General features: G+C 47.7%; 2 protein-coding genes across 2 annotated transcripts in view; one reads left to right on the top strand and one right to left on the bottom strand.

Moving 5' to 3' along the window:
- The first annotated feature begins 2,006 nt into the window (after positions 1-2,006).
- On the top strand, positions 2,007-11,096 carry AVPI1 (arginine vasopressin induced 1). Its single transcript, XM_001165024.8, has 3 exons — positions 2,007-2,145; positions 8,681-8,977; positions 10,498-11,096. The coding sequence occupies exons 2-3, from the start codon at positions 8,691-8,693 to the stop codon at positions 10,652-10,654; spliced, it is 444 nt and encodes a 147-aa protein (XP_001165024.3). The 5' UTR covers positions 2,007-2,145; positions 8,681-8,690; the 3' UTR covers positions 10,655-11,096.
- A 1,383-nt stretch (positions 11,097-12,479) lies between these two features.
- Positions 12,480-24,298, bottom strand: part of PI4K2A (phosphatidylinositol 4-kinase type 2 alpha) — a 34,983-nt gene continuing 23,164 nt past the window's right edge. The window contains exons 6-9 of the mRNA XM_507965.6: positions 23,541-23,640; positions 21,951-22,084; positions 21,402-21,461; positions 12,480-14,952 (exon numbers count right to left, since the gene is read on the bottom strand). Coding sequence (XP_507965.2) covers positions 14,791-14,952; positions 21,402-21,461; positions 21,951-22,084; positions 23,541-23,640 — 456 coding nt within the window. The 3' untranslated portion in view covers positions 12,480-14,790. The remainder of the gene's footprint in view (positions 14,953-21,401; positions 21,462-21,950; positions 22,085-23,540; positions 23,641-24,298) is intronic.

The following is a 24,298-nucleotide window of genomic DNA, read 5'->3' as shown; positions in this document are numbered from 1 at the left end:
GTGCCACTGCACACCAGCTTGGGCAACAGAGTGAGACTCTGTCTCAAAAATACAAAACAAAAAACCCTTTTAGCCACAGCACAACAACACTTACGCTGTTTTTGTGCAGAAGGACAGAGAGAGGAACTGGAGATCATGGGGTGAGAACGAATAGCTCCCAAGCATCCCCTTCACCCTGCAACAAGGAATTCACAAAGCCCCATGTGCTGGCTCTTCCCCTTCCCACCCACAACTTTTACAGAAAAATCAAGCTTAAATGGATAAGAGGTCAGCTATGAAGTAAAAAGGAAGTCAGGGAGACCCAGGAGCCTTTCCTGAGCATTGCTGAACAAGTGCACAAACACTTCATCTTCCAAGGACAAAACAAGCATTTATCAGAGGCCTACTGGACACCCTGCCTCCACTCCTGCCCCCTCCAATCCAAGTTCCAAACTGCAGCCAGAGTGACCTTCTAAAAACACAAACTTGTCATGATGATGAAATTTGCAAAGTGCTGACTGACACTACTGGTACGTGGTAAGTACTATAAAATGCCCGTTACATAAACACAGTACATATAATGCCATTCCTTGTTTAAACCCCTCCAAGGATCACATGCAACCTTCTCTGCCTGCCTCTGCCTTCTACTTCCCACCGTGCTCTCTCTTGCTAGCCTTACTCCGGGTCGCATTTAATTCCTCCGGAGCCAAGCTACCTCCTGGCCCAACCAAATGCCTTTCCCTCTTTCCTTAAAGCAGTCTCCCCAGATCCACTCCTCTTCATTTGACCAATTTCAACTCCTTCTTTATATCTCAGCTTAAATGCTGCTTCTTCAGCCCTCCTGAACCTGCCAGAGGAAGCTTAGGTTCCTCCATATTTATCCTCTTATAGCCATAACATTGATCACAACTGTAATCACATACTCCATGTTTTAGGTTGTTTAATGCCTGCCTCCCTTACTAGGCTGTAGACTCCCCAGGACAAGGGCTATAGGTCTTTCTGTCTCTCTTGTTTACGGCCTATCAAGGAACTCGGACAGCATAGGTCACTAATGAACATTTCCGAATGCATACAAACTTTAAAATACGGTCTTGTTTAGGTAACCGGCCCAAAGTCGCACAAATGACCCAATATTTGAACCCACGACATTCTGGCTTTGAAGCCCAAGGTCTGACTCCAGCAGACTGCCCCCTCCTCTCCCTCAAAGCCGGAGCCAAACGGTGGGCTGGGAGGGGAGTTGAGCGGCAGAGTCTGAGGATCTGCAGAGGGCCACGCGCTGCAAGGCGGTCAGTGCCGCGCGCGCTGGCCTCGGGCCCAGGAGAAGGGGCATCCGTCACGTGTACCCGGCAGGGCCAGCTTTCGCCGCACCCTGGGGCAGGAATGCAGCCCCGCCCAGCTCTCGCGCCAGCAAAACCGCGCTGGCCCTGGGGACTGACGTCAATGAAGGGGGCGCCTCGGGCGCCGCGCGGGGGCGGAGAGGGCGGTGGGCAGGGCCCGGGCAGACACGCCCCCTCACCGCCGCTCCGCCGCCGATTAGGTTCGAGGAAGCTTCGCACTCGCCTTTCGAGGCCAGCGGAGGCGGGGGGCGGGGATGGACACGCCCCCTCCCTGTCTCCCACCGATGATTGGCGCACGGAACTCCGCCTTGGGTTTGGAAGGCTCGCCTGGGAGCTCATACCCGGCTCGGGCCGAGGATTGGCTGTTCCGGGGCTAGGGAGCGCTTTCTCCCGGGAACCGCGGCTGTGACCCAAGTGGCCCGGACCAGTTTGGGGCTGGGTGCGGCCTGCCTCAAGCAACCAGGTACGTAGGTCGGCGGCCCAGCTCGGCGCTGCGGTGGGAGCCGGAGGGCGACAGTCAGAGCCGGGGTGCCAGCGGGACGCGACCGCCAGATCCACTCCTAAGTGGCCCCGTCGTTCTGCGAAGCGGCCACGTCTGAGCCCCGGGGCCTCCTCGTGCTGCAGATGTCGCCTTAGGACCTCGGCCAGGATACCCTCTGCCATGCTCTTGTGCTGCCCGTGATCACCGACTGGCCCTTGTAAGCACCTTCGCAGCAGGAAGCCCAGAGCTGCGCCTGCCCTTTCTGAAGGCTGTGGAAGAGGTTGGAGTGGGCGCATCTTAGCTTGCCCCATCCCCATTTGAGGTCTGTCGGAGCTGCCCTTCAGTGTGGTGAGTACCTGCTCCAATTCTCCACCGGGCAGTGGAGTGCAGAGGGTACAGAGGCTAGCTTGGGAGTCCTGACTTTGGATCCCTCCCTGCTCCTTCCACAATCTACAGAAGCAGATAGCCTCCGAAAGGCTTCTGGGACCGACCTTCCCCAGAAGACCTCCTCAGCCATCTGGCAGGAACAAAAATAACAGTGGCTTGAGAGCCCGGGTGCTGGGGTCAGACTGCCTGGGTTCATGTCCCAGCTTCCATCACCTGCCAGCTGTGTGACTTTGGGTGTAGCTTTCTCATCTGTAAAATGGGTATAACAATAGTGCCACCTCAAGTGAGGAGGAAAGAAAGCACCCATCTGAACGTGCTCTGTTCTGCGCTTGACACTGAACAAGCTGCCTCTATGATTTTAATCATAAAGCTATGATTTAAAAGTACACAGATTTGTTGATGGCTGTGATGATGAAAATGACAATGATTCTATAGCCCCTGGTAGTCAAACAGCTTTTCCCTTCATCATTTATTCATTCAACCAGCATACATAGAATGTCTGTGGTATACCAGGTACTAGAAGGAATGCCGTCACAAACTTAATCTCCCTTTTCCTGTTAAGGGTTATTTATACTCACCATTTATTTTAAAAAGCTTATTTAAAATTTTGTAGAGGCAGTCTTGCTATGTTGACCAGGCTGGTCTCGAACTCCTGGGCTCAAGCAATCCTCCCACCTCAGCCTCCCAAAGTCCTGGGATTACAGGTATGAGCCACCAGGCCCGGCCTTATACTCACTATTTTGATGACGAGCAACTTGTGGCAGGGGAAACTGAGACTTATCCAAGGTCACCCAGTTAGCAGCACAGCCAGAATTCAGGGTTCTAGAAATCTTGAAAGGGTTATCCCTAGATCTAGTAGCAGTTTATTTCCAGGTCATATATGAGAACTGGTCTGGGGAAAGGGCCCAGTTCCTTTCTCCACCTCCAGGGGCATGGATTTGGAGGCCAATGTATATCCAGTTCTCTAGGCATACCTCCCTGAGGCTAGGCCCTGCTGGTGGGGAAGCCCACACAGCCATTTGAACTGGGCTTCCCATTTGAGGAGCCACCGATTTTGGCTGCTGTCCAGTGGCATGTCTGTATAGGATAGCAGGCCAGGGTCCCAAGTATTGATTCAGGCCTTGGGCCAGAGCCTCCAGTAATTTTTCTAAGGGCCCCTAGGCCCCTGATTACAGAGATTATTGCTATCACCTGGGTTATTGGAAGGGGGCCTCCTCCTGCATGAGGACCTAGGAGTTGCCAGCTCACCCAAATGTGTTCTGCCTCTGGTGGTTACCTGTGCCTCCCTGGGACTGCAGTGAGATACTCTCCTAGAATAGCTGTCTGAACTGAACTTCGTATATTGCAAAGAGTGCTCAATTGCACGCCATATTTATATATTGCAAATTCATTGCATGGTGAGTCACTTTTTAAATATATTTCTTTGCTAGGGTTCCACAGTTCTTCACTTATTGCCTGTTTCAGAACAAGTTGAACTTTGTCATTTTCAACGTTTGCTATTTCCTTTGGGGTTTACTTTCAACCTAGTTTGTGTCAAATTGAAGTATTTTGCAATTGGTCTTTACTTGTTTGTACACAGACCCATACTTACCTTCTTTTATGTCAGCTCTGAAATGAAAGGTCCATTTGTAATCTTTTAATAGCCCCATGGTTTCATTTTCTAGTTTTCAAAAGTACTATTGTGCAAGTATACACTGACTTTTCCTGGACTAAGGTCTTCTCCAGGAAATTGGAGGGAAAATAACTATTGAACACATTGAATGAGACAGGAAAAGTTTCTTTTGATAATAAAAGTGTTCTGATTTGACATTTCATCGGTTTTCCCAAAACTTAACCATCTAATCCTACCTGGAATCAGCCTAGTTTTATTCCCAGCCTCACTCTGCTGTCTGAATCCCAGAATAAGAGACAGAGCCAAGAGTGAGGGGCTTGGCCGGTCATGGTGGCTCACGCCTATAATCCCAACACTCTGGGAGGATGAGGTGGGTGGATCACTTGAGGTCGGGAGTTCAAGACCAGCCTGGCCAACATGGTGAAACCTTGTCTCTACTAAAAATACAAAAATTAGTCGGGCGTGGTGGTGGGCACCTGTAATCCCAGCTACTTGGGAGGTTGTTGAGGCAAGAAAATTGCTTGAACCTTGGAGGCAGAGGTTGCAGTGAGCTGAGATTGCACCACTGCACTCCAGCGTGGGTGGCAGAGTGAGACTCTGCCTCAAAAAAAAAAAAAAAAAAAAAAGAGTAAAAAGAGTGAGGGGCCTCAAAATCTGGAGGTGCTAAGCCCTCCCTAAGGTTCAAGGAGGGTTGAGGCTGGAGGCTCAGACTCTCCCTGAGGGTTTCTTGGTATGTTTGTGACTCGCAGCTCGCTGAAGCTGTGGAGTCAAAGCCTTGCCATCCTGGGAGAGGTTGTTGGGAAGTCAGGCTCCAAGCCATTTCCTCCCCGAGGCAGCTGCTGCTACATGATCCTTATTGCCCTTCTTTTCCTGGGGAGGTGAGGCCAGATATCACCCTTTCTCCTACTACCCCAGACCTGCCTAGGCGTCTGCCCCGGGCTTGGTCATTGCCAGCTGAGGTCACTAGGGAGCTTTAGAGCTGTGAGTTCTGTTTTCTACCAGATGCTAACCCCAGGGCCCACTGCAGCAAAACAACATAGAGTAGGGAGGAGAAAGGGAGCTACTGGCTGGGGAATTTCCTAGCACCCAGTTAGCCAGACCTGTCCACACATTGCCCCTAGGCTTTGGCAGACAAGTAGCTCCGTTCCTCCTTCTGTACAGACTTACCTGCAGGTGGAATTGTTGACTCTCAGCACTGGTGCAGGCCCTCAGAAACAAACAGCATCAAGCTGTTCTTATAGCAGTAACAGGGAAGCTGACCCACAGAGGGGATGTGAATTGCCTGAGGTTTTTCAGCCAGTGAGTGGCAGAAGTAGGGCTTGAACCGACTCCTCTGACTCGTAAGCCAGGGCTCTGTGCACTGGGCTGGGTTGCAGTTCTTGATTTCTTCTGTGGAAGCTGGGCTCTTCCTCTTTAGAGTGCTACGGCTCAAGGCTGGGCTGTCACCCAGGAAAGAGCCCTGACCCTAGAGAACAGACTAACGAAATTCCACAGCTCCACCCCTGCCTCCACCAGGTGGGATAATTCATTGTCCTTCCCTTTCCATTGGTAGGATTTCCCCTTCATGAATTAGGTGGGAATAGGAAAGCATTCTTCATAGAAATGTGAAGTGTTCTTTAAGCTGCCTGGCTGTGAAGCCAGCTCGGGGGTTTAAAAGCATGGGCTGACCGGGCGCAGTGGCTCACACCTGTAATCACAACACTTTGGGAGGCCAAGGCGGGTGGATCACCTGAGGTCAGGAGTTCAAGACCAGCCTGACCAACATGGTGAAACCCTGTCTTTACTAAAAATACAAAAAATTAGTCGGGAGTGGTGGGGGACGCCTGTAATCCCAGCTATTCGGGAGGCTGAGGCAGGAGAATCACTTGAACTCAGGAGGTGGAGGTTGCAGTGAGCTGAGATTGCAACACTGCACTCCAACCTGGGCAACAAGAGCAAAACTCACTCTCAAAAAAAAAATAAAAATAAAAGCATGGGCTGCAGTCATTTGAACCACCTCTGGCCTCGGCTAAGCCACTGGTACTCATATTTGCATCTTAGCTTCCCTTTACTTCCCTGTGAAATGGGATAACAGTCCCTAACTCCTAGAATTGTTTTGAGGATTAAAGGATATCATACGTATTGCCTGATCCAGAGTAAATATCCCATAGTTAGCTTTTCTTTTTATCAGCCTAAAAGTGTTACTTGGCGACTGTTGTCTTCTTGTCACAGTGTGTTTATGTCATCCAGCTCTGGGGGCTTAATTACCATATAGATTAGGTTTTAACTGGATTTTCATAATAGCACCTAAGGAGAGGCAGATTTTTAAATTTCCATTTTCCAAATAAAATACAATTTTCATGACGTTAACTCATCTGGAAGTCTTCTGCAGCTTTATTGTAGTTGTTAAATCTTTTGAAAACAGGGTGGAGTTTTTATGATAGAAGGCCTGGAAACTGGGACAGAGTGAGCATAGAAATGATTGGGATAATGAGGGTGACTATTGAGGTGAGGAGCGGAGAAGGCCAGGGCAAGGGAGGGAGTCATATTTTGGGAGTATGAGTGGGGCGGAGACAATTCAAACTCTTACAGAGAACAAAAGGCAGGTTAGGGGAAGGGTTACTTCTGCAAGTGGGTTGATAGGAAATTGGAAAAGTTTTTATATATAAGCTTTTGTACTGTTTGCCTCTTATGATGAGCATATAAATATTTTAATTTAAAAATATTTTAATGTTCCTTTTCCCCCTTTGGAAGCTGGTTGCTGTTGACAGCTGTCTCTGTAGCTGGCTGTGGAATGAGGTCTGACTTAGGCAACCAGGCCCTGGAGAAGCAGCAGGACCTGCTCCTCCTCTCCCCAGCAGGCCTGGGGCTGGGAGAGATGGGTGGGAGCACAGGCCTGTCATCAGCTGGCTGTGCCACACAGCTTGGAGGAAAGAGGAGGGTTTACCTGTACCCCTGACCCAGGTACAAAGGTCACAGAGGCCAACAGAGGAGGATTTGTGTTTATAAATTCCTCAGCATCCATGGAGGGTGGTTCCAGGCTCCTCCGTGGGACGCTTAAGTCACTTACATAAAATGCCATGTTGGCCTATAGACTGCGCACATCCTCCTGCATGCTTTAAATCATCTCTAGGGTACTTATAATACCTAATACAATGTGAATGTTTTGTAGTTACAATGTATCTATTTTTTATTTGTATTTTTTAATTGTTGTATCATTGTATTCTTTTTTTTAAGACGGAGTTTTGCTCTTGTTGCCCAGGCTGGAGTGCAATGGCGGGATCTCGGCTCACCGCAACCTCTGCCTCCTGGGTTCAAGTGATTCTCCTGCCTCAGCCTCCCGAGTAGCTGGGATTACAGGCATGCGCCACCACGCCTGGCTAATTTTGTATTTTTAGTAGAGACGGAGTTTCTCAATGTTGGTCAGGCTGGTCTTGAACTCCTGACCTCAGATGATCCGCCCGCCTCACCTCCCAAAGTGCTGGGATTACAGGTGTGAGCCACCACACCCAGCCATATCATTGTATTCTTAAATTTTTTATTTATCCTCTTATTGGGTAACTGATATAATTTTATTTAGCTCTTATTGGGTAACTGATATACTGGGCTCATTTATCCTTACTATAACCCTAAGAAGTGGGTAATCTTATCCCCATTTGACAGTTAAGGAAACAGGCTCAGAGACGAGGTTGGGTAACTTGCTTAAGGTGTCAGAGTTGGGACTCAAAACCTGTTTTATGTAATGCCAGGCTTCCCTTGTTTCCAGGCTGTGCTGGAGACAAGGATGGGTGGGTAAGCTTCTTAGGCCTTTATTATTCAAAGTGAACTATCTAGAATCAAGGGAGATCCTTTAATTTTCACTTCCTGGATATGATGGGAGACATTGACACAGAGTCTAACTTCTATTGAACTTTCTTATAAGTTTCAGCCTCTGCCCTTGACAGTATATTCTAACCCTTGTAGCCTCCTCTTCTGCCTCCACCTCTTGCTCATTAGGTCCACTGGACTGTGGTTAGATCTGATTGGCTCATTTCATACTATGTTTGCTAAATTATACGGATTTGGTTCATCCCCAGGGTCTTGAAGATAGGAGGTGGGATGATGTCTCAATTTTATAGATTGAAAACACTGACCACTATTCTATATACTTTGTCTTCCTTCAATCTTCAAATTAATCCTACAAAGTAGGTAGTAGTACTAGGTGATAATTTGACACGGGAGGCAGCTGAGGCAGGGGGGATGCCCAGCCAGTAAGTGGTGGAGGGGGTAGAAGTGGGATTCCAACTCGGGTAGCCCAGCTGCACAACTCCTCTCTTACCTTTGTGCTATGGCACCTGGGCCTTAGCATCAGAGAGGCCTGGGTTCTCATCCTAGTTGCAGAACCATGGATGACTTAACCTTTCCTCAGATTCCTCATCTGTGAAATGAGGAGGATTAAAATACCTACCTTACAGGGCTGTTGTGCTTGTTATATCTCATTGATACTATGTGAAGCAAGCTCTTACAGGTGCCTGGTATAAGTACTCAACACAGTTGATTGAGCTGCTACTGGGCATCCTGGCGTCTGCATGGAATCTACAGCTAGACAGACCTGGGTTCAACTGCTGGCTCTGCATGTGCACGTGGCTTTGTGACGCTGGCAAGTCATTTAACCCCTCTGAGTTGCACTTCTTCATCGGTAAAATGAGGATAAACAATAATTCTTACCTCACGGGTTGCTTTGAATCCTAAATGAGATAATATGGGGGTCTGACACATAAGTGCTTAAGTGATTTTAAGGCAGGAGACTTCCTCCAGTTTAGCTCTTGGAGAATGGAAACATCAGAAGCCCTAGGATTAGCCAGGACCCCCAGGTCTGGGAAGGACCAGCTGAGTTGATGATGTCTCCATGCTTTGCATCCTCAGAGCATCCACAATGGGTACCCCAGCCTCGGTGGTCAGTGAGCCACCCCCTTGGCAGGCCCCGATTGAGGCCCGGGGCCGCAAGCAGGCCTTGGCCAACATCTTCCAGGACGCCGAGCTGCTGCAGATCCAAGGCCTGTTTCAACGCAGCGGGGACCAGCTGGCCGAGGAACGGGCACAGATCATCTGGGAATGTGCAGGGGATCACCGTGTGGCTGAGGCCCTCAAGAGGCTGCGCAGGAAGAGGCCCCCAAGGCAGAAACCCCTGGGCCACTCGCTACACCACTGCAGCCGCCTCAGGTAGGTTCCTAGAACTGGATGGCTGAGGGAAGAGCACCAATGCCTGTTCCACCACTGCATGGCTGTGTGGCCTGGAGCTAGTTACTTGGCCTCACTGTAAAGTGCCTGCCCACCATTGGGGTGGTTATAAGGTCTACACAGTGTCACCACTTGGTTGGCACTTAAGAGATTGCTGTTGGTGGGTGCAGTGGCTCATCCCTGTAATCCCAGCACTTTGGGAGGCCGAGGCAGGCAGATCACTAGGTCAGGAGTTTGAGACCAGCCTGACCAACATGGTGAAACCCTGTCTCTACTAAAATTACAAAAATTAGCTGGGTGTGGTGGCACACACCTGTAATCCCAGCTACTCAGCAGGGTGAGGCAGGAGAGTCACTTGAATCTGGGAGGTGGAGGTTGCAGTGAGCTGAGATGACGCCACCGCACTCCAGCCAGCCTGGGTGACAGAGCGAGACTCTGTCTCAAAAAAAAAAAAAAAAAAGATTGCTGTTACTTTTGGAGTCATATACAACCCTGTGAACTCCCATGGAAAGAGATGCCTGAGTCCTAGTAGCATCACCTCATTCTGCTGTTATTCTCAGCTTACCAGCCTGGGCAACATGGCGAGATCCTGTCTCTGAAAACACACACACACACACACACACACACACACACACACACCACACCCTCCCCCCCCAAAAAAAAGAGAAATTAGCCAGGCATGGTGGCATGCACCTGCGGTCCCAGCTACTCCAGGGGCTGAGGTAGGAGGATCACTTGAGGCCAGGAGTTTGAGGCTGCAGTAAGCTATGATCCTGTCACTGCACTCCAGCCTGAGTGACCTGAGTGACAGAGTGAGATTCTCTTTTTTTTTTTTTTTTTTTAAAGCCTAATTAAAATCTTGGCTGGGGGATTACAGAGAATATAGCCTAGGAATGTACTGTCGAGGCATTATGGGTTAAAAATTGTTGAAAACTTTTACCTTGAGATCTCTCCCCAGTCTCCCTGGTGGGCCACTTCTTTGCCTAGGCCACTGCCAGCCCAGGAACAGTGAACCCAAAGGGATGGAGCTGAACCACTTGGCCTCAACCAATCACTATGGGTGATGCTCTGGGCTTCATCTCTCTGCTGCCTTCTCTGGGGCCCACAATCAGAACATCAGACCTAAACAGGCCTTTGGAGGTCATCAGGTCCTGAGACGGCAAGTCAGTGTCATAGCTTGTATTTAACTCCAGTTAATTAGTACTCACTGCTTATCAAACCAGCTTAATAGCATGACTTATGACATCTGCCATGAGTACAGGATGAGGATGAAGAAATGTTGAGTTTTGCACAACCTGATCTGGTCCAACCCTTTCTACTGCAGAGAAATCTGTAAACTTTGTCTAGTCAGACAGTTCTCAGAGGGGGAAAGACCAGAGCAGAGCCCCGGTCTCATTTTGCTCCAAATCATATGTTTTATGGTCCACCATGACAAAATCTCTCAAAGTCCCCATTCCATTCTCCCTATTGATGTTGGCTAATCATACACTTGTTCTCTGCAGAATCCTGGAGCCCCACTCTGCACTGGCCGACCCACAGAGTGCCACAGAGACAGCCTCCAGTGAGCAGTATCTGCACTCTAGGAAGAAAAGTGCCAGGATCCGCCGGAACTGGAGGAAGTCAGGCCCCACAAGCTACCTCCACCAGATCAGACACTGATCCAGGGAAAGAGCCAGGAATGGCAGTGTCTTCCCTCTTGCCAAAGGGCCTGGGGAGGTGAAGGAAGAGAGACTTTAGGCAAGCAGCCCAAAGAGGTAAATGAAAGCAAGAGGCTGCTGCCACTGACCTGCTCCATTCAGAACAAGACTGGATGCTTCTGTTGAGCTCTCCATTACGTGGGACCCATTCCTCACCAAAATGAGGAGAGACAGTGACTGTTCCTGCCACAGTCCTTCCCAATCTAACACTATTCCTGGGCTGCATGATATTCCCCTGGGAGCAAAGTGACAGGCACTCAGATGCAGCATTTCACCACTCATGCTACTAATCTACCTGCTACTACTGTAAACCATGGTTCCAGCAGCCTGTTCCACACCCCCACACCATCAGGATAGCACAGGGAAACTGTAGTTTAAGTGGCAAATAAAAACATTTGCATCAAGAGCTGTGTGAGTCTGTCACAGAAGGGGAGGAAATGAAACAGAGTGGGAGGGGCAAGAGTGTCCCCAGGAAGGAAAAATCAGGGCTGGCCTCCTCTCTCCTTTTCACCTCCCTCTCCTTTTTCACCCCCATGCTGAGCCCCTGGACCACAGCCTCCTTTTCCAGAGTCTGTTGGATCGGGAGTAAAGAGGGGAGTCTCTGCAGCAGTCCTGATCCATAGGATCAGGAGAAGGGGGAAGACTGTCATGGTCAGCCCAGCACAGTAGGCTGAGGCCTTGGGCTGGCTTAATCTGTAGTCAAACTAGTGGTGCCAGATCCTCATTTGGTTTCTTCATCCTTATGGGCTGACCATCCCAAGGTGGACTGATGATTCTGAAGTTGCCCGCGTTATATCCTAGGCTTCCCATGGCCTGGAAACCCTTGAAGGCAGGGTTTTTCCCACAGTTCTGGCTCCACCTCAAGAGAGGCATACTCTGTGCTTATTATTAGCTTTCTTCTCCCTCTCCACCCACCCTATATGCTTGATTATTCAGGGTTTGAAGTGGGGCAGTGATGTACACAGGGCAGGGCTGCCCTCTGGTGGCCGAGAGGAGGAACCACTACTACCTTGAGCTAGGTAGGTCCTCTTTTTTATTTTATTGTGTATTTATTTATTTATTTATTTATTTATTTTTATTTACTTAGAGACAAAGTCTTACTCCAGGCTGGAATGCAGTGGTGCAATCTCGGCTCAGTGCAACCTCCAACTCCCGGGTTCAAGTGATTCTCCTGCCTCAGCCTCCCAAGTAGCTGGGATTACAGGCGTGTGCCACCACACCCAGCTAATTTTTGTATTTTTAGTAGAGACGAGGTTTCGCCATGTTGGCCAGGCTGGTCTCAAACTCCTGACCTCAAGCGATCCACCCACCTCAGCCTCCCAAAGTGCTGGGATTACTGGTGTGAGTCACTGCACCCAGCCTGTAGGTCCACATTTCTTATCCCAAGCCCTTGGCACTAGATTATTTTGGAATTCAGATTTTTTATTTTTGGCTCTTAGGAAGTAGTCAGCAAATACTGTATAATCCCTAGTAGGGAACCATGTCATAAAATATATTGACATTTCTGCAACAAAGAATCACACTAAAAGGAACACATCATAATTACCAATAGCTTCCTATCAGTGTAGGTTCAGGTCAGGTTTGGTTTCAAATGGGTTATGAAAATACTTTTGGTTTTCAGAGCATCGGGACTCTGGAAATGAGGACCTGGATCATCCTTTATTAGGGAGAAATAGCCCCAGGAGCCACGTCTCAGCAACTCCATGGAAACACAGGTTTCTTTGCCCTCAAAATTCCGTTCCTACCTTCTTTGTCTTCCTTCCCCCAAAGAAACTGGACAAAAAAGGTCAGAACTGGATTTGTTATTCATACATTTGCGTTGATTTAAATACATTACGTACAATTTCTACATTGGATTAGAAGAACGACACAGGGGGCAGCAGCACTCTCACAGCCCAGCCTCCATTCCCTGACACTGGAGGCAGGGCCTATGGCTGGCAGAGGGACGGTGTTCCATGAGTGCCACCCAGAAGCCTCCCCCGGCATTCTGGGCCCCTGGCTCTTCCAGAGTCCACATTCAAGGCAACCTGAGCACAGGCTTGAGGGAGAGTGGAGAAAGGCCAGGAAAGGATGCCCACACTCTTGCCTGCCAGGCCCAGGACCAGCTCGCTCCTACACTGGACCCAATTTCCTTCTGATCACAGAGCTGGTCTGGATCAAGACAATGTGGAGATCTGGTGTGGAGGCTGTGGCCAGGTGAGGCAGCCGGGCTCCCTGTTAGACCCCCAGGCTCTCTTGAGCACCAGACGGGCACTTTACCAACAGGTTTGGGTAAAAATGTCTACAGAGAGCTATGCACACCTGGGTCCCCTTCTGGCTCCTACAGTCAAGGGGCAAGTGTTCTCTCGAACATTGTTCCCAAGGCCAGTGTCTGAGTCAGCTGCATGTGATTGTCGGGGCTGGGATTGGGGCAGGCAGGCGAGCTGTACCTTCGTCCACAGGGCATGCACATCCGGCTCTCAGAAATTCTTCCTGTCAGCCAGGTGGAAGCCCGGGACAAGTGGACTCCTGGTGGCTGGACTGGAAGGGGACCGGCGGGGACCACCAGCCTGGACCAGCTGACCAGAGGGCTGCACATCTCTGCTCTGCAGCCGGGCAAGCAGAGGATATGCAGCCATAGTCCTCACTCCCTTTCTTTGGTTGTTTTTCAAACCTTCAAGATAGTTACTTTCTGAGGTTGACTGACCAATCGCAAGGTGCCAGAATTGTGAAATGTCCAGTAGCACAGGGCATGAACACAGCTGCCCCTCCAGACACAGATGGCACCCTTTTTACTCCCTCCTGAGGCCGTACTTTGCTTTGGTGTAGAAATGGCTCAAACACCTGGCAAGTGGGGGTGGGGAGTGAGGCAGCAGGGGAAAAGACACATGGAAGCAAGAAGATACGCACTGAGCTGCGCAGGACCTGGGACAGTTTGAAGGCCTCTCTCCTTTGGGCCCCACCTTTCTCAGGGAAGCCATAGAGAAATCGGCCTAGGACAAGTCAGAGAGAAAAGGGAAACTGCCACTTATGAGGCAGAATCCACGTCCTGTTACTTCTACCAAGCAGCAGCGGTAGCACAGAAAAAAGTCCAAGAACCTAATAGCCTGTCCTCTTAGAAGCCAAGACTCATCCTAGAGCCCTTGCAGAGACCCACTCCCGAAGACAAACTGAACTCTTACATCAAAAGAGTTGGGGGAAAAATTTAAAACGAGAGGAACAAATGAGAAGATTGGGACCAAGGACTCAGGAAGCAAGGTGGGATATGTTCACCCATAGACCACTTAGCTCCCGGCATACACTCCGGCTGCGTGGATCACTTTTACATGCTGGGAGTCAACTTCCTATTAAAATATAAATGCTAAGACTAGCTCTTCCTGCCTCTGCTTGAGAAACAGACAAGCTGTAGGCCAGCAGAGAGCAGAGAGGTTCTCTATGATTGTGTGCGGAAGTGCTGGCAGGGGTAAAGCAAAAACCTCCCTTCCAGGAGAACTGTTTCGAGGCTTGCAGCCAGCCCACAGCACTGATGGGAGATGGAGAAGGCTTGGCAAAAACCCAAAAGAAAGGTGTGGCTTCTGTCTGTCCCAGTGCTGTGGTACTGCGAGTCATCCAGTTGCCCTCTGACACCACCTTGGCTCATGGGAGGAAGCAACTGCAAGGCAGCTGAATGTCAGGTCTATGCAAATTTAGGCCTGGATTAAAGGTTTCTGACATGAGATGACCCAGGGTTCTGCTACAAGCATTTAAAGTTGTTTTTGTTTTGTTTGTTTTTCTGATGCAGAATATAATAGGGAATTGCAATAGAGCAGGGTGTCAGGGAAGGAAGGGACTGTCCCAGCCTGCTACCAGCAGATGCTGGAAGGGAGATGTTCCTTCCCAGGCATCTGGACTACGTGCATGGAGCTCCAGCCTCCCCCACACTCAGAAGGGCGAGGAGCATTCACTGTTCCTGATTGTGCTTCTCCCTGTGGGTGGAAAGCTCTGAGCGGGGTGGCAAGCAGAGAGAGAGGGCTCTTAAAGGTGCTGCTCTCCACCGGCTTCTCTGGCTTTTCCTGCACCCCACTCCCCAGGCTTCCTCCCACCAGTCTCTGACAATATTTCCTCTGCCTGCCTCTGGAGCTACCACCATGAAAAGAAGGGCTTCCGGCTCTGAAAGCTCTGTGTGTAGGACTCGCTAGAAGACCGCTGGTGGGAACGGGCCGTCTCGACAATCACAGGTGGCATCTGGACGAGGTGCAGGGGACTCTTGTTGTCTTTCAAGGCCTGGGTCAGATTTAAGATCTGCAGTGGGAAAAAGGAGATGGGTGAGGGAGAGGCCTCAGCATTCCAGATCTGCCTCTGAAAGGAGATCAGTAGAGAGGACGCCTACAAATCAATTTTTAAAAATACCAATGGAAAATCATGCAAATAGGCCATTAACAAAAGTAAAAATTAGCAAAACAGAAAATGGAAACCTCTCTAATCATTTAAAAAATACAAATGAAAACAAATCCTTTATTTTTTTGCCCTCCAGTTAGTAAAGATACAAAAGAACGACGCAGAGTTGGGGAGAATTCAAAAAAATAAATACTTGCCAGGCACGCTGGCTCACGCCTGTAATCCCAGCACTTTGGGAGGCTGAGGCAGGTAGATCACTTGAGGTCAGGAGTTTCAGACGAGCCTGGCCAACATGGCGAAACCCCATCTCTACTAAAAATACCAAAAAAAATCAGCCGACCGTGGTGGCACACGCCTGTAGTCCCAACTACTGGGGAGGCTGAGGCAGGAGAATTGCTCGAACCCGGGAGGCGGAGGTTGCAGTGAGCCAAGATCGTGCCACTGCACTCCAGCCTGGTTAACAGAGTGAGAGACTCCGTCTCAAAAAACAAACAAACAAACAAAAACACAAAAAACACTTAAAAATGAACAGATCCTAACCTGGCCAACATGGTGAAACTCTGTATCTACTAAAAATACAAAAAAATTAGCCAGGTGGGGTGGTGCACACCTGTAATCCCAGCTGCTTGGGAGGCTGGGCATAAGAATCACTTGAACCTGGGAGGTGGAGGTTGCAGTGAGCTGAGATCATGTCACCGTACTCCAGCCTGGGCAACAGAGCAAGACCCTGTCTCAAAAAAAAAAAAAAAAAAAAAAGAACAGACCCTCTGACTCGGCAATTCCATTTTTAAGAAACACTAATGGATATGCATAAAACATTTAGTTCCAAAAACAAATGTAATATTGTTTATAACAGTGAAAAGATGTAAACTAGTTAATACTTTAAGGGATAAGAAACAATTATCCTAAAATATATAGAAATTTAACCAGGGAACTATCAAATATATATATAAATGTATTGGCAAAGAAGCGATCACAATGTTGTGTTAGATGCAAAGGAAAGCAGAAAAGGAACCAGTGTTAGATTGTGACCCCACTTTTACTTTCTAAATTCTATCTTCCTATCTAACTATAGTGTAGAAAAAAGTCTGGCAGTTGGCAGTGGTCATCTCTAGGTCTCAAGAAATTATAGGTGGTTTTGGTCCGGGCGTAGTGGCTCATGTCTGTAATCCCAGCACTTTGGGAGGCCGAGGTGGGCAGATCACGAGGTCAGGAGTTCAAGTCCAGCCTGGCCAACATGGTAAAACCCCATATCTACTAAAAATACAAAAATTAGCCAGGCATGGTGGCGCATGCCTGTAATCCCAGCTACTTGGGAGGCTGAGGCAGGAGAATCGCTTGAACCCAGGAGGTGGAGGTTGCAGTGAGCCAAGACTGCGCCACTGCACTCCAGCCTGGCAAGAGAGCGAGACTCCATCTCAAAAAAAAAAAAAGAAAGAAATTATAGGTGGTTTTAATTATTTATTGTTGTTCATCCCTATTTTATGATTTTCCTACAAAGATAATATAAATGTAAAATGTAAAAAGCTGGCTGGGCGTGGTAGCTCATGCCTGTAATCCTAGCACTTTGGGAGGCCGAAGTGGGCGGGTCACCTGAGGTCAGGAGTTTGAGACCAGCCTGTCTCTACAAAAATATAAAAATTTTGAGAAACCCCATCTCTACAAAAATACAAAAATTAGCTGGGCATGATGGCGAGTGCCTGTAATCCCAGCTACTGAGGAGGCTGAGGAGGGAGAGTCACGTGAACCCGGGAGGCGGAGGTTTCAGTGAGCTGAGATTGTGCCATTGCACTCCAGTCTAAGCGAATGAGCAAGACTCCATCTCAAAAAAACAAACAAACAAACAAACAAAAAGTAAAAAGCCAACATTTTATTTGGATTCTCCTTCTAACACTATCTCTTCATCACCTTTTCTAAAAATAAATGTTTTACTTTGGAATAATTTTAAATTTAGAGAAAAGTTGCAGATCGTACAAAGAGTTCCTATATAGCATTTGCCCAGTTTCCCCTAATTTTTTTTTTTTCTTTTCTGAGACAGGGTCTCACTCTGTCACCCAAGCTGGAGTACAGTGACACATTCATAGCTCACTGCACCCTCCAACTTCTGGCCTCAAATGACCCTCCCAATTTGGCCTCCCAAAGTGTTGGGATAACAGGCATGAGCCACTGAGTCCAGTCCTCACCATCTTTTGTCAGTATTTTACAGGTATTTCAGTTATGTGTCCATGAGGACACAGTTTCTCCTCTTTGTCAAAATTAGTATCACCACCATTTATCTTCTCTGGTAGGAGAGTACAAAAGCTGAAGGTGTCCTGTCTTCTCTCGCTCTCTCTTTTTTTTTTCTGAGACGGAGTTTCGCTCTTCTTGCCCAGGCTGGAGTGCAACGGCACAATCTCGGCTCACAGCAACCTTCACCTCCTGGGTTCAAGCGATTCTCCTGCCTCAGCCTCCCAAGTAGCTGGGATTACAGGCATGCACCACCACACCCAGCTAATTTTGTATTTTTAGTAGAGATGGGGTTTCTCCATGCTGGTCAGGCTGGTCTCGAACTCCCAACCTCAGGTGATCCACCCGCCTCGGCCTCCCAAAGTGCTCGGATTACAGGCATGAGCCACCATGCCTGGCCCTATCTTCTTTAAAACACTAGATGTTGAAGATTTCATGGCCAGGTCACAGAACATGGAGGGGTAAGCTAGGCTGCACCCTGAAATCACACAGACACACAGCCCTCAAGCCACAAATATCCTCTTACACAACTGCTGCCTATAAAGGAGCAGAGATACAACTGCAACAGGGGTCATTTGTTACCCTATCGGTAACAAATTTCTTTTTTACTTAATTGTTTTGGTACTTGCCAGCATCCTACACTGTTCCAAATAGTCTGAAGCACAATATTGGGGTGAAGAACTGAAAGGAGATTGCGGGAGTATCTGGGGTAAACATGTCAAAGTGTCTACTACTTATTTTCAAAAGATTTGGCAAAAAAGAATATCTAGGGAGAGAGAAATTAAATAGATATTATTCAGATACATCACTGGATAATACGTAGACATATGAGATAAATGTGGCTAAATATAACAACTGAAGAATCTAGAAGATCCCATTCTTTCAACTTTACTGAGGTTTGAAAATTTCCAAATTAAAAAGCTGAAGATAAGCCTGGAACCAGGACTGAAAAGAAAGGAGAATAAAGAATTTAAAAAGAAAAATTATTTTTTAAAGTTGAAGAAAAATTATAGCAGTCACATAATACTAAAGAATAAATACTATCTTTGAAAATGTTGGGCTGGATGTGGTGGCACATGCCTATAATTTCAGCACCTTGGGAGGCCAAGGCAGGAGGATCGCTTGAGGCCAGGAGTTTGAGACCAGCCTGGGCAACATAGCGAGACCCCACCTCTTAAAAAAAATTACCCAGAAATGGTAGTGCATGCCTGTGGTCCCAGCTACTCAGGAGGCTGAGGGGGGAGGACTTCTTGAACCTAGGAGTTCAAAGCTGCAGTGGTCTACAATTGGGCCACTGCACTCCAGCCTAGGTGACAGAGCATGACCCTGTCTTTAAAAAAAAGAAAAGAAAAAGAAAATGTTACAGAGGCTTTCTCTCAGACCCTAGATTCTTTAACTCCCGGTGAGAAGCCTTTAAGTTGAGTAACAACTTCCATCACCTGACTGTGTCCCTGTGGGGCCTCTTCACTCTTTCCCTACATCTCAGGGCCCTTGTACTACAGCCCATCCTGTAATAATGGCTCAGCTATGTAGACAGGGTTATGACCTCTTTTCTCTGTGCTTTGTCAGATTTCTGTAGTGCAGAGGACCATTTTGCTTTGACGTGTGAATGGTAGACAAGTAAGCACATGAGTGATATACTGGCCAGGTACATGTTGGAAGGAGCTGGATGGTCACCCTAAGGTAGTAGGCACTCTAGGTTACAAGATACCAAAAGCTCCTCTGAAGACATTAGGAGCACAAGATGGAGATAAATAAAACTGCACTACCCCAACCTCCCCTACCATCCTGAATAATGGCTCTATCTGAGTAATGGGAGAAGGGTTGGCAAGGGACTGAGCTGGGATGGAATTAGATAAGACATTGCAATACGGACAGAGGCACAGCCTATATCAACTGGAGAAGCCAGTTTACTCCTTTATGCTGAGTTCTATAACATCTGAGTCTATCACGTGGCTTTTAATGTTTCCAAAAATTCTGCCAGCCTAATTGGGCCCTTACATTACTTGGGAAATGTAGGAATACCATGTTACTGGTATTCAGACAGCTACAATAATTGTAGTTCTTAAAACCTCTGTCCAGGCCGGGCTCAGTGGCTCACTCCTGTAATCCCAGCACTTTGGGAGGCCGAGGCAGGCAGATCACCTGAGATCAGGAGTTTGAGACCACCCTGGCCAACATGGTGAAACCCCATCTCTACTAAAAATACAAAAATTAGCCAGGTGTGGTGCCATGCACCTGTAATCCCAGCTACTTGGGAGGCTGAGGCAGGAGAATCACTTGAACCTGGGAGGTGAAGGTTGCAGTGAGCCAAGATCGCACCACTGCACTCCAGCCTGGGTGACAGAGCGAGACTCTGTCTCAAAAGAAAAAAAAAACCTCTGTCCAACCCCCTTCCAGGGAAAAATGGGCTCAGCAAACCCAGGAGGTGCTGTCATCAGAGGTCTTTAGATAAATGGCAGGAAGAAGTAAATGCAGAATTAAGGCTGAGAAGATCCTCTTGCCCTTTAAAGATGGGAGAAGCTGAATTTTCTGTATACAAAAATCATAATCCTAACAGCTATTAATACTACAAATTGAGTATTTTAGTATACCAGGTACTACTCTAACTGTTTCAAATCATTTATCTCATAATAATTCTGTAAGGCGGGTACCATTATTATTATCTTGAGACAGGTTCTCACTCTGTCCCCAAGACTGGAGTGCAGTGGTGCCATCTCAGCTCACTGCATCCTAGACCTCCCAGGCCCAAGCAATCCTTCCACCTCAGCCTCCTGAGTAGCTGGGATTACAGGTGTGTGCCACCACGCATGGCTAATTTTTGTGTTTTTTGTAGAGATGGGGTTTCACCATGTTGCCCAGGCTGGTCTCCAACTCCTTAGCTCAAGTGATCTGCCCACCTAAGCCTCTCAAAGTGCTGGGATTACAAGTGTGAGCCACCATGCCTGGTCTCAGCTACTATTATTGATCCCACATTAAACATGAGGAAACTAAGGGAAGGAGAGATTAAGTAACTTACCCAAAATCTCACAGGTAGTAAATGGCAGAGCCAGGCTTCAAAAACCCAGGCACTGTGACCACAGTTTGCACCCTTAACCACTAGGTCATCCCAACTCTCTTTAAGTAGACTTCAAAGTGATAGGCATAATACCAGTACCCTACAGAGTTTTCAAACCATTTTTCAAGCATTTCTTTACTATGCTTTGGAAGATCAACAATCCCCTTGGTTTCCTTAGCTCCCTTTGAAGGTGAAGTGGAAGGAGAAGGAATAATGTAAGTTGCACCTATAACAACAAAATTATAACCATAATCAATATGTGAGTGCTTCATGTGCCCAGTACTCTTTTTACTAAACGCTTGATAAGCATTATCTCATGAAATTCTCCAGCCAACTGTGCAATGTATTATTACTATCCTGTTTTATGAACAAGAAAACAGAGGCTTTTGCCCCAGGCCACAGAGCTTCCAAGTAGTGAAGCAGTCTGGCTCCAGGGCCCAGATCTTAACCACCAAAACATACAGCCTGCCTTGAGCAACTCTAGGACAGAGAGCATTAGTTTAATTACCAATGAATTACCTAGCAACTAGCATAGAGATGAGTGCACATTAAGTGCTTCAACAAGCACTGGATACCAGGGAAGAGGTGGGAGAATTGGGAGGGCCACTTTTCCTCTCCTAGGTGTTAAGGTACAGCCAAAAATAATGTACAGAACGGACTTTAAAAAGGTGTAAAACACGGCCGGGCGCAGGGCCTCACGCCTGTAATCCCAGCACTCTGGGAGGCGGAGGCAGGTGCATCACTTGAGGTCAGGAGTTCGAGACCAGCCTGGTCAACATGGTAAAACCCCGTCTCTACTAAAAATGCAAAAATTAGCCGGGCGTTGGGACATGCGCCTGTAATCCTAGCTACTTGGGAGGCTGAGGCACAAGAATTGCTCGAACCTGGGAGGTGGAGGTTGCAGTGAGCAGAGATCATGCCACTGCACTTTAGCCTGGGTGACAGAGTGAGACTCGGTCTCAAAAAAAAAAGGGGGGGGTATAAAACACAAACTTCAAACATTTGCTCAACCTGAGCACACAACACTCCCAGAGACGCCAAAGATACTGGGAGGATGTCCCAGGCTTACCTGGCCCCGCATGACAGCAATCTGCTTATGGAACTGGCCCCTGTCGAAACCAGGATCTTTCTGCAAAAGAAGACCAGAAGGAGATGGAACCTGTGTGAATGCCTCACAGGAACCCATTTTCTCCCCCAGTTAGAAACTTTCTAAGAAGGAAAACCTGCATAAGGCTTCTGCAGCTTTGTGAAGTCAACTACTCCCACAAGAACTCCCTGCTTTACAGATGAGGAAACAGAAGACAAGTCAATATCTTCCTCTGCATCTCAAACTCTAGGCTCCAATGCTCCATATTAAAATGAAAGCCCTGCAGATACATTGCAGCCACATGATGCACAGGAGAGACACATCAGTGTGATTTCTCACCCCTGCCCATTTCTCTCAAACCCATCCAAACCAGGTCCTGCTGTCCACATGTGGAAATCTTGCTATTCGTTGGCTAACTCAAGTCAGAAAGGTGTTAGCCATTTCCTCTTGGCTTTTGTCAGGACCAATTAAAAAAACCATTAAAAATTCCTTCTCCCATATGATAATAGGGCTGAGGTTCCCAGGGCTAACCTTGAAGAGTTCATATAGGTCCTCTTCCAAGTCCTTGACGAAGTTAGGGTCCGATATCTTTGGAAGGATCAGATCTTTGATCTCCTGAGAAAATGGGACTTTCGCCTGGGGCAACCAGGCCCAGTAAAAAGGATCTGAAAAGAGGAAAAGTCAAAGGCAAAGCTGGTGTTGGAAAAGTCCCTGCTCATCTGCGTCCTCCACCAGTCAAGGCACTTTCTAAAGGAGAACCCCTCTTCCCTGCCATACAACAGAAACAAAAACTTACAAGTGCTCTTAACTGTAAAGGTTACACAGCTAGTCAGTAGAGGAACCAGGGTTCAAACCCAGGGCTGCCTAATGTCAGAGCTCATTCTCAGACATTACATGACCTTCCAAGATGCAAGGTCTAGAAGCAACTACTTGCCACTGAGACGCTGAGAAGGTCCTTCTGAAAAGGAAGACTAATGCTGCAAAAGGGGCTACTGACTCCCTATATTTATTTCTCCTCCTTTCCAGAAGCTTCTCAGTTACAACAGGGTAGGAGATGGAACAAGGAAGACAGAACACTGATAGGCAGCTTATATTTAGAGGCACAATTAGAATAAATTATGGAAAGACAGTCCTCAGATAACAGAAAAAAAAAAGATATTTCAGGAAATATACACTAAAACAATAAAATAACAAATCAAAAAATTAAAAAAGGGCCGGGCGCGGTGGCTCATGCCTGTAATCCCAGCACTTTGGGAGGCCAAGGCGGGTGGATCACAAGGTCAGGAGATTGAGATCATCCTGGCTAACACACTGAAACCCTGTCTCTACTAAAAATACAAAAATTAGCTGGGCATGGTGGCGGGCGCCTGTAGTCCCAGCTACTCGGGAGGCTGAGGCAGGAGAATGGTGTGAACCCAGGAGGAGGAGGTTGCAGTGAGCCGAGATCGCACCACTGCACTCCAGCCTGGGCGACAGGGCAAGACTCCGTCTCAAAAAAAATAAATAAATAAAAAATAAATAGCCCTCGGCCAGGCGCAGTGGCTCACACCTGTAATCCCAGCATTTTGGGAGGCTGAGGCAGGCAGATCACCTGAAGTCAGGAGTTCAAGAACAGCCTGGCCAACATGGTGAAACCCCGTCTCTACTAAAAATACAAAATTAGCCGGGCGTGGTGGCGCATGCCTGTAATCCCAGCTACTTGGGAGGTTGAGGCAGGAGAATCGCTTGAACCCAGGAGGTGGAGGTTGCAGTGGGCCCAGATCGCACCATTGCACTCTAGCCTGAGCAACAAGAGTGAAACTCCATTTCCAAAAAAAAAAAAGACAGTCCTCAGAAAGAACGAGAAGAATGCAAAGAGACAATGAGAAAACTCATCTTTATGCTTCTAATTTCTAATCACCTTTATGCTTGTAATGGGAATCATAGAAGACAAAAATTAGAAAAACAGCTTACATTATGAAATAGTTGCCATATGCCAGCCATTGTGTTAAAGTGCCTGAACTCCATTATTTCATTAATTTTTAGAATAATCCTATGATAGAGACATTATCATCTCCACTGCACAGTGAGAAAATATACTGAGCAAGGGAAGAGCCAGACCACCATTGTCTGGAGACTTACATGCCCTCCAGGAGTCAGGATGCTTCAGTGGGAAGGCCAGCCCATTGTCTATGGCAGCCACCTTGATAACAGGCTCCTTCACCACCACCCAGTCTGTGTCCTGAAGAGCAAGGAAAGACTAATGACTGAGGAAACCCATCTCCCTCAGGCCCTTCCAATTAGTAGCAAAGCAACTCATCCCAACTCCCTCAAGAGAAGAATTCTTATTGAACTTATCTTGAGCTACTCTCTGAACTGGCTTCCATGTTGTTATCTGAACTTAGCACATTTTGGTGCCTCTGACCTGGCTCTTGTTCAAAGTTCAAGAGTCCTGTTCTTATCTTAGAAAAGGTACACTTCCCCAAGAGTTGCTACAGTCCTTGGTAAGAAGGAAATGACAATAATAAAGATAACTATAAGCCATTCCTCCTAGGGAAAGAAAATGAGAATCCTGAAAGCAGAACAGAAGAAATAAAATCCATATCAGTTGGCCAAGGTCCTTTTGTGTGGACCTTGACTCAGATGTTACTTCACTGGTGACAACTACATTTTCCAGCGAGAAAACAGAGCCTCGGAAGATAACAGCTGGCTGCTCTTGCACAAGGGAGTCTGTTCTCCTGCTTCAGTGGGGCATGAAAAGGAAAAGGACAAGAGATGAATGTAAAAAGAGTGGGCATGTCACCTGTGACAGCCCATGTCAGAGACAATCACTGACTATGTGGCTCCATGCTTCAGGTTCATGGATGCCATCACAGGAACAAGAACTGTGGTTCCAGGAT

This window comes from Pan troglodytes, chromosome 8, assembly GCF_028858775.2.
Source record: "Pan troglodytes isolate AG18354 chromosome 8, NHGRI_mPanTro3-v2.0_pri, whole genome shotgun sequence".
In the NCBI taxonomy this organism is placed as follows: Eukaryota; Metazoa; Chordata; class Mammalia; order Primates; family Hominidae; genus Pan; species Pan troglodytes.
The sequence above is the reverse complement of the archived record's forward strand: the minus strand, read 5'-3'. Positions and strand labels throughout refer to the sequence as shown.

What these genes read in the sequence shown, in the direction of transcription:
- AVPI1 (XM_001165024.8), top strand. Translation starts at nt 8,691, where the DNA reads ATGGGTACCCCAGCCTCGGTGGTCAGTGAGCCACCCCCTTGGCAGGCC. An exon ending in CACCACTGCAGCCGCCTCAG is followed by an intron (nt 8,978 to 10,497) that starts GTAGGTTCCTAG and finishes TGTTCTCTGCAG; the next exon opens with AATCCTGGAGCCCCACTCTG.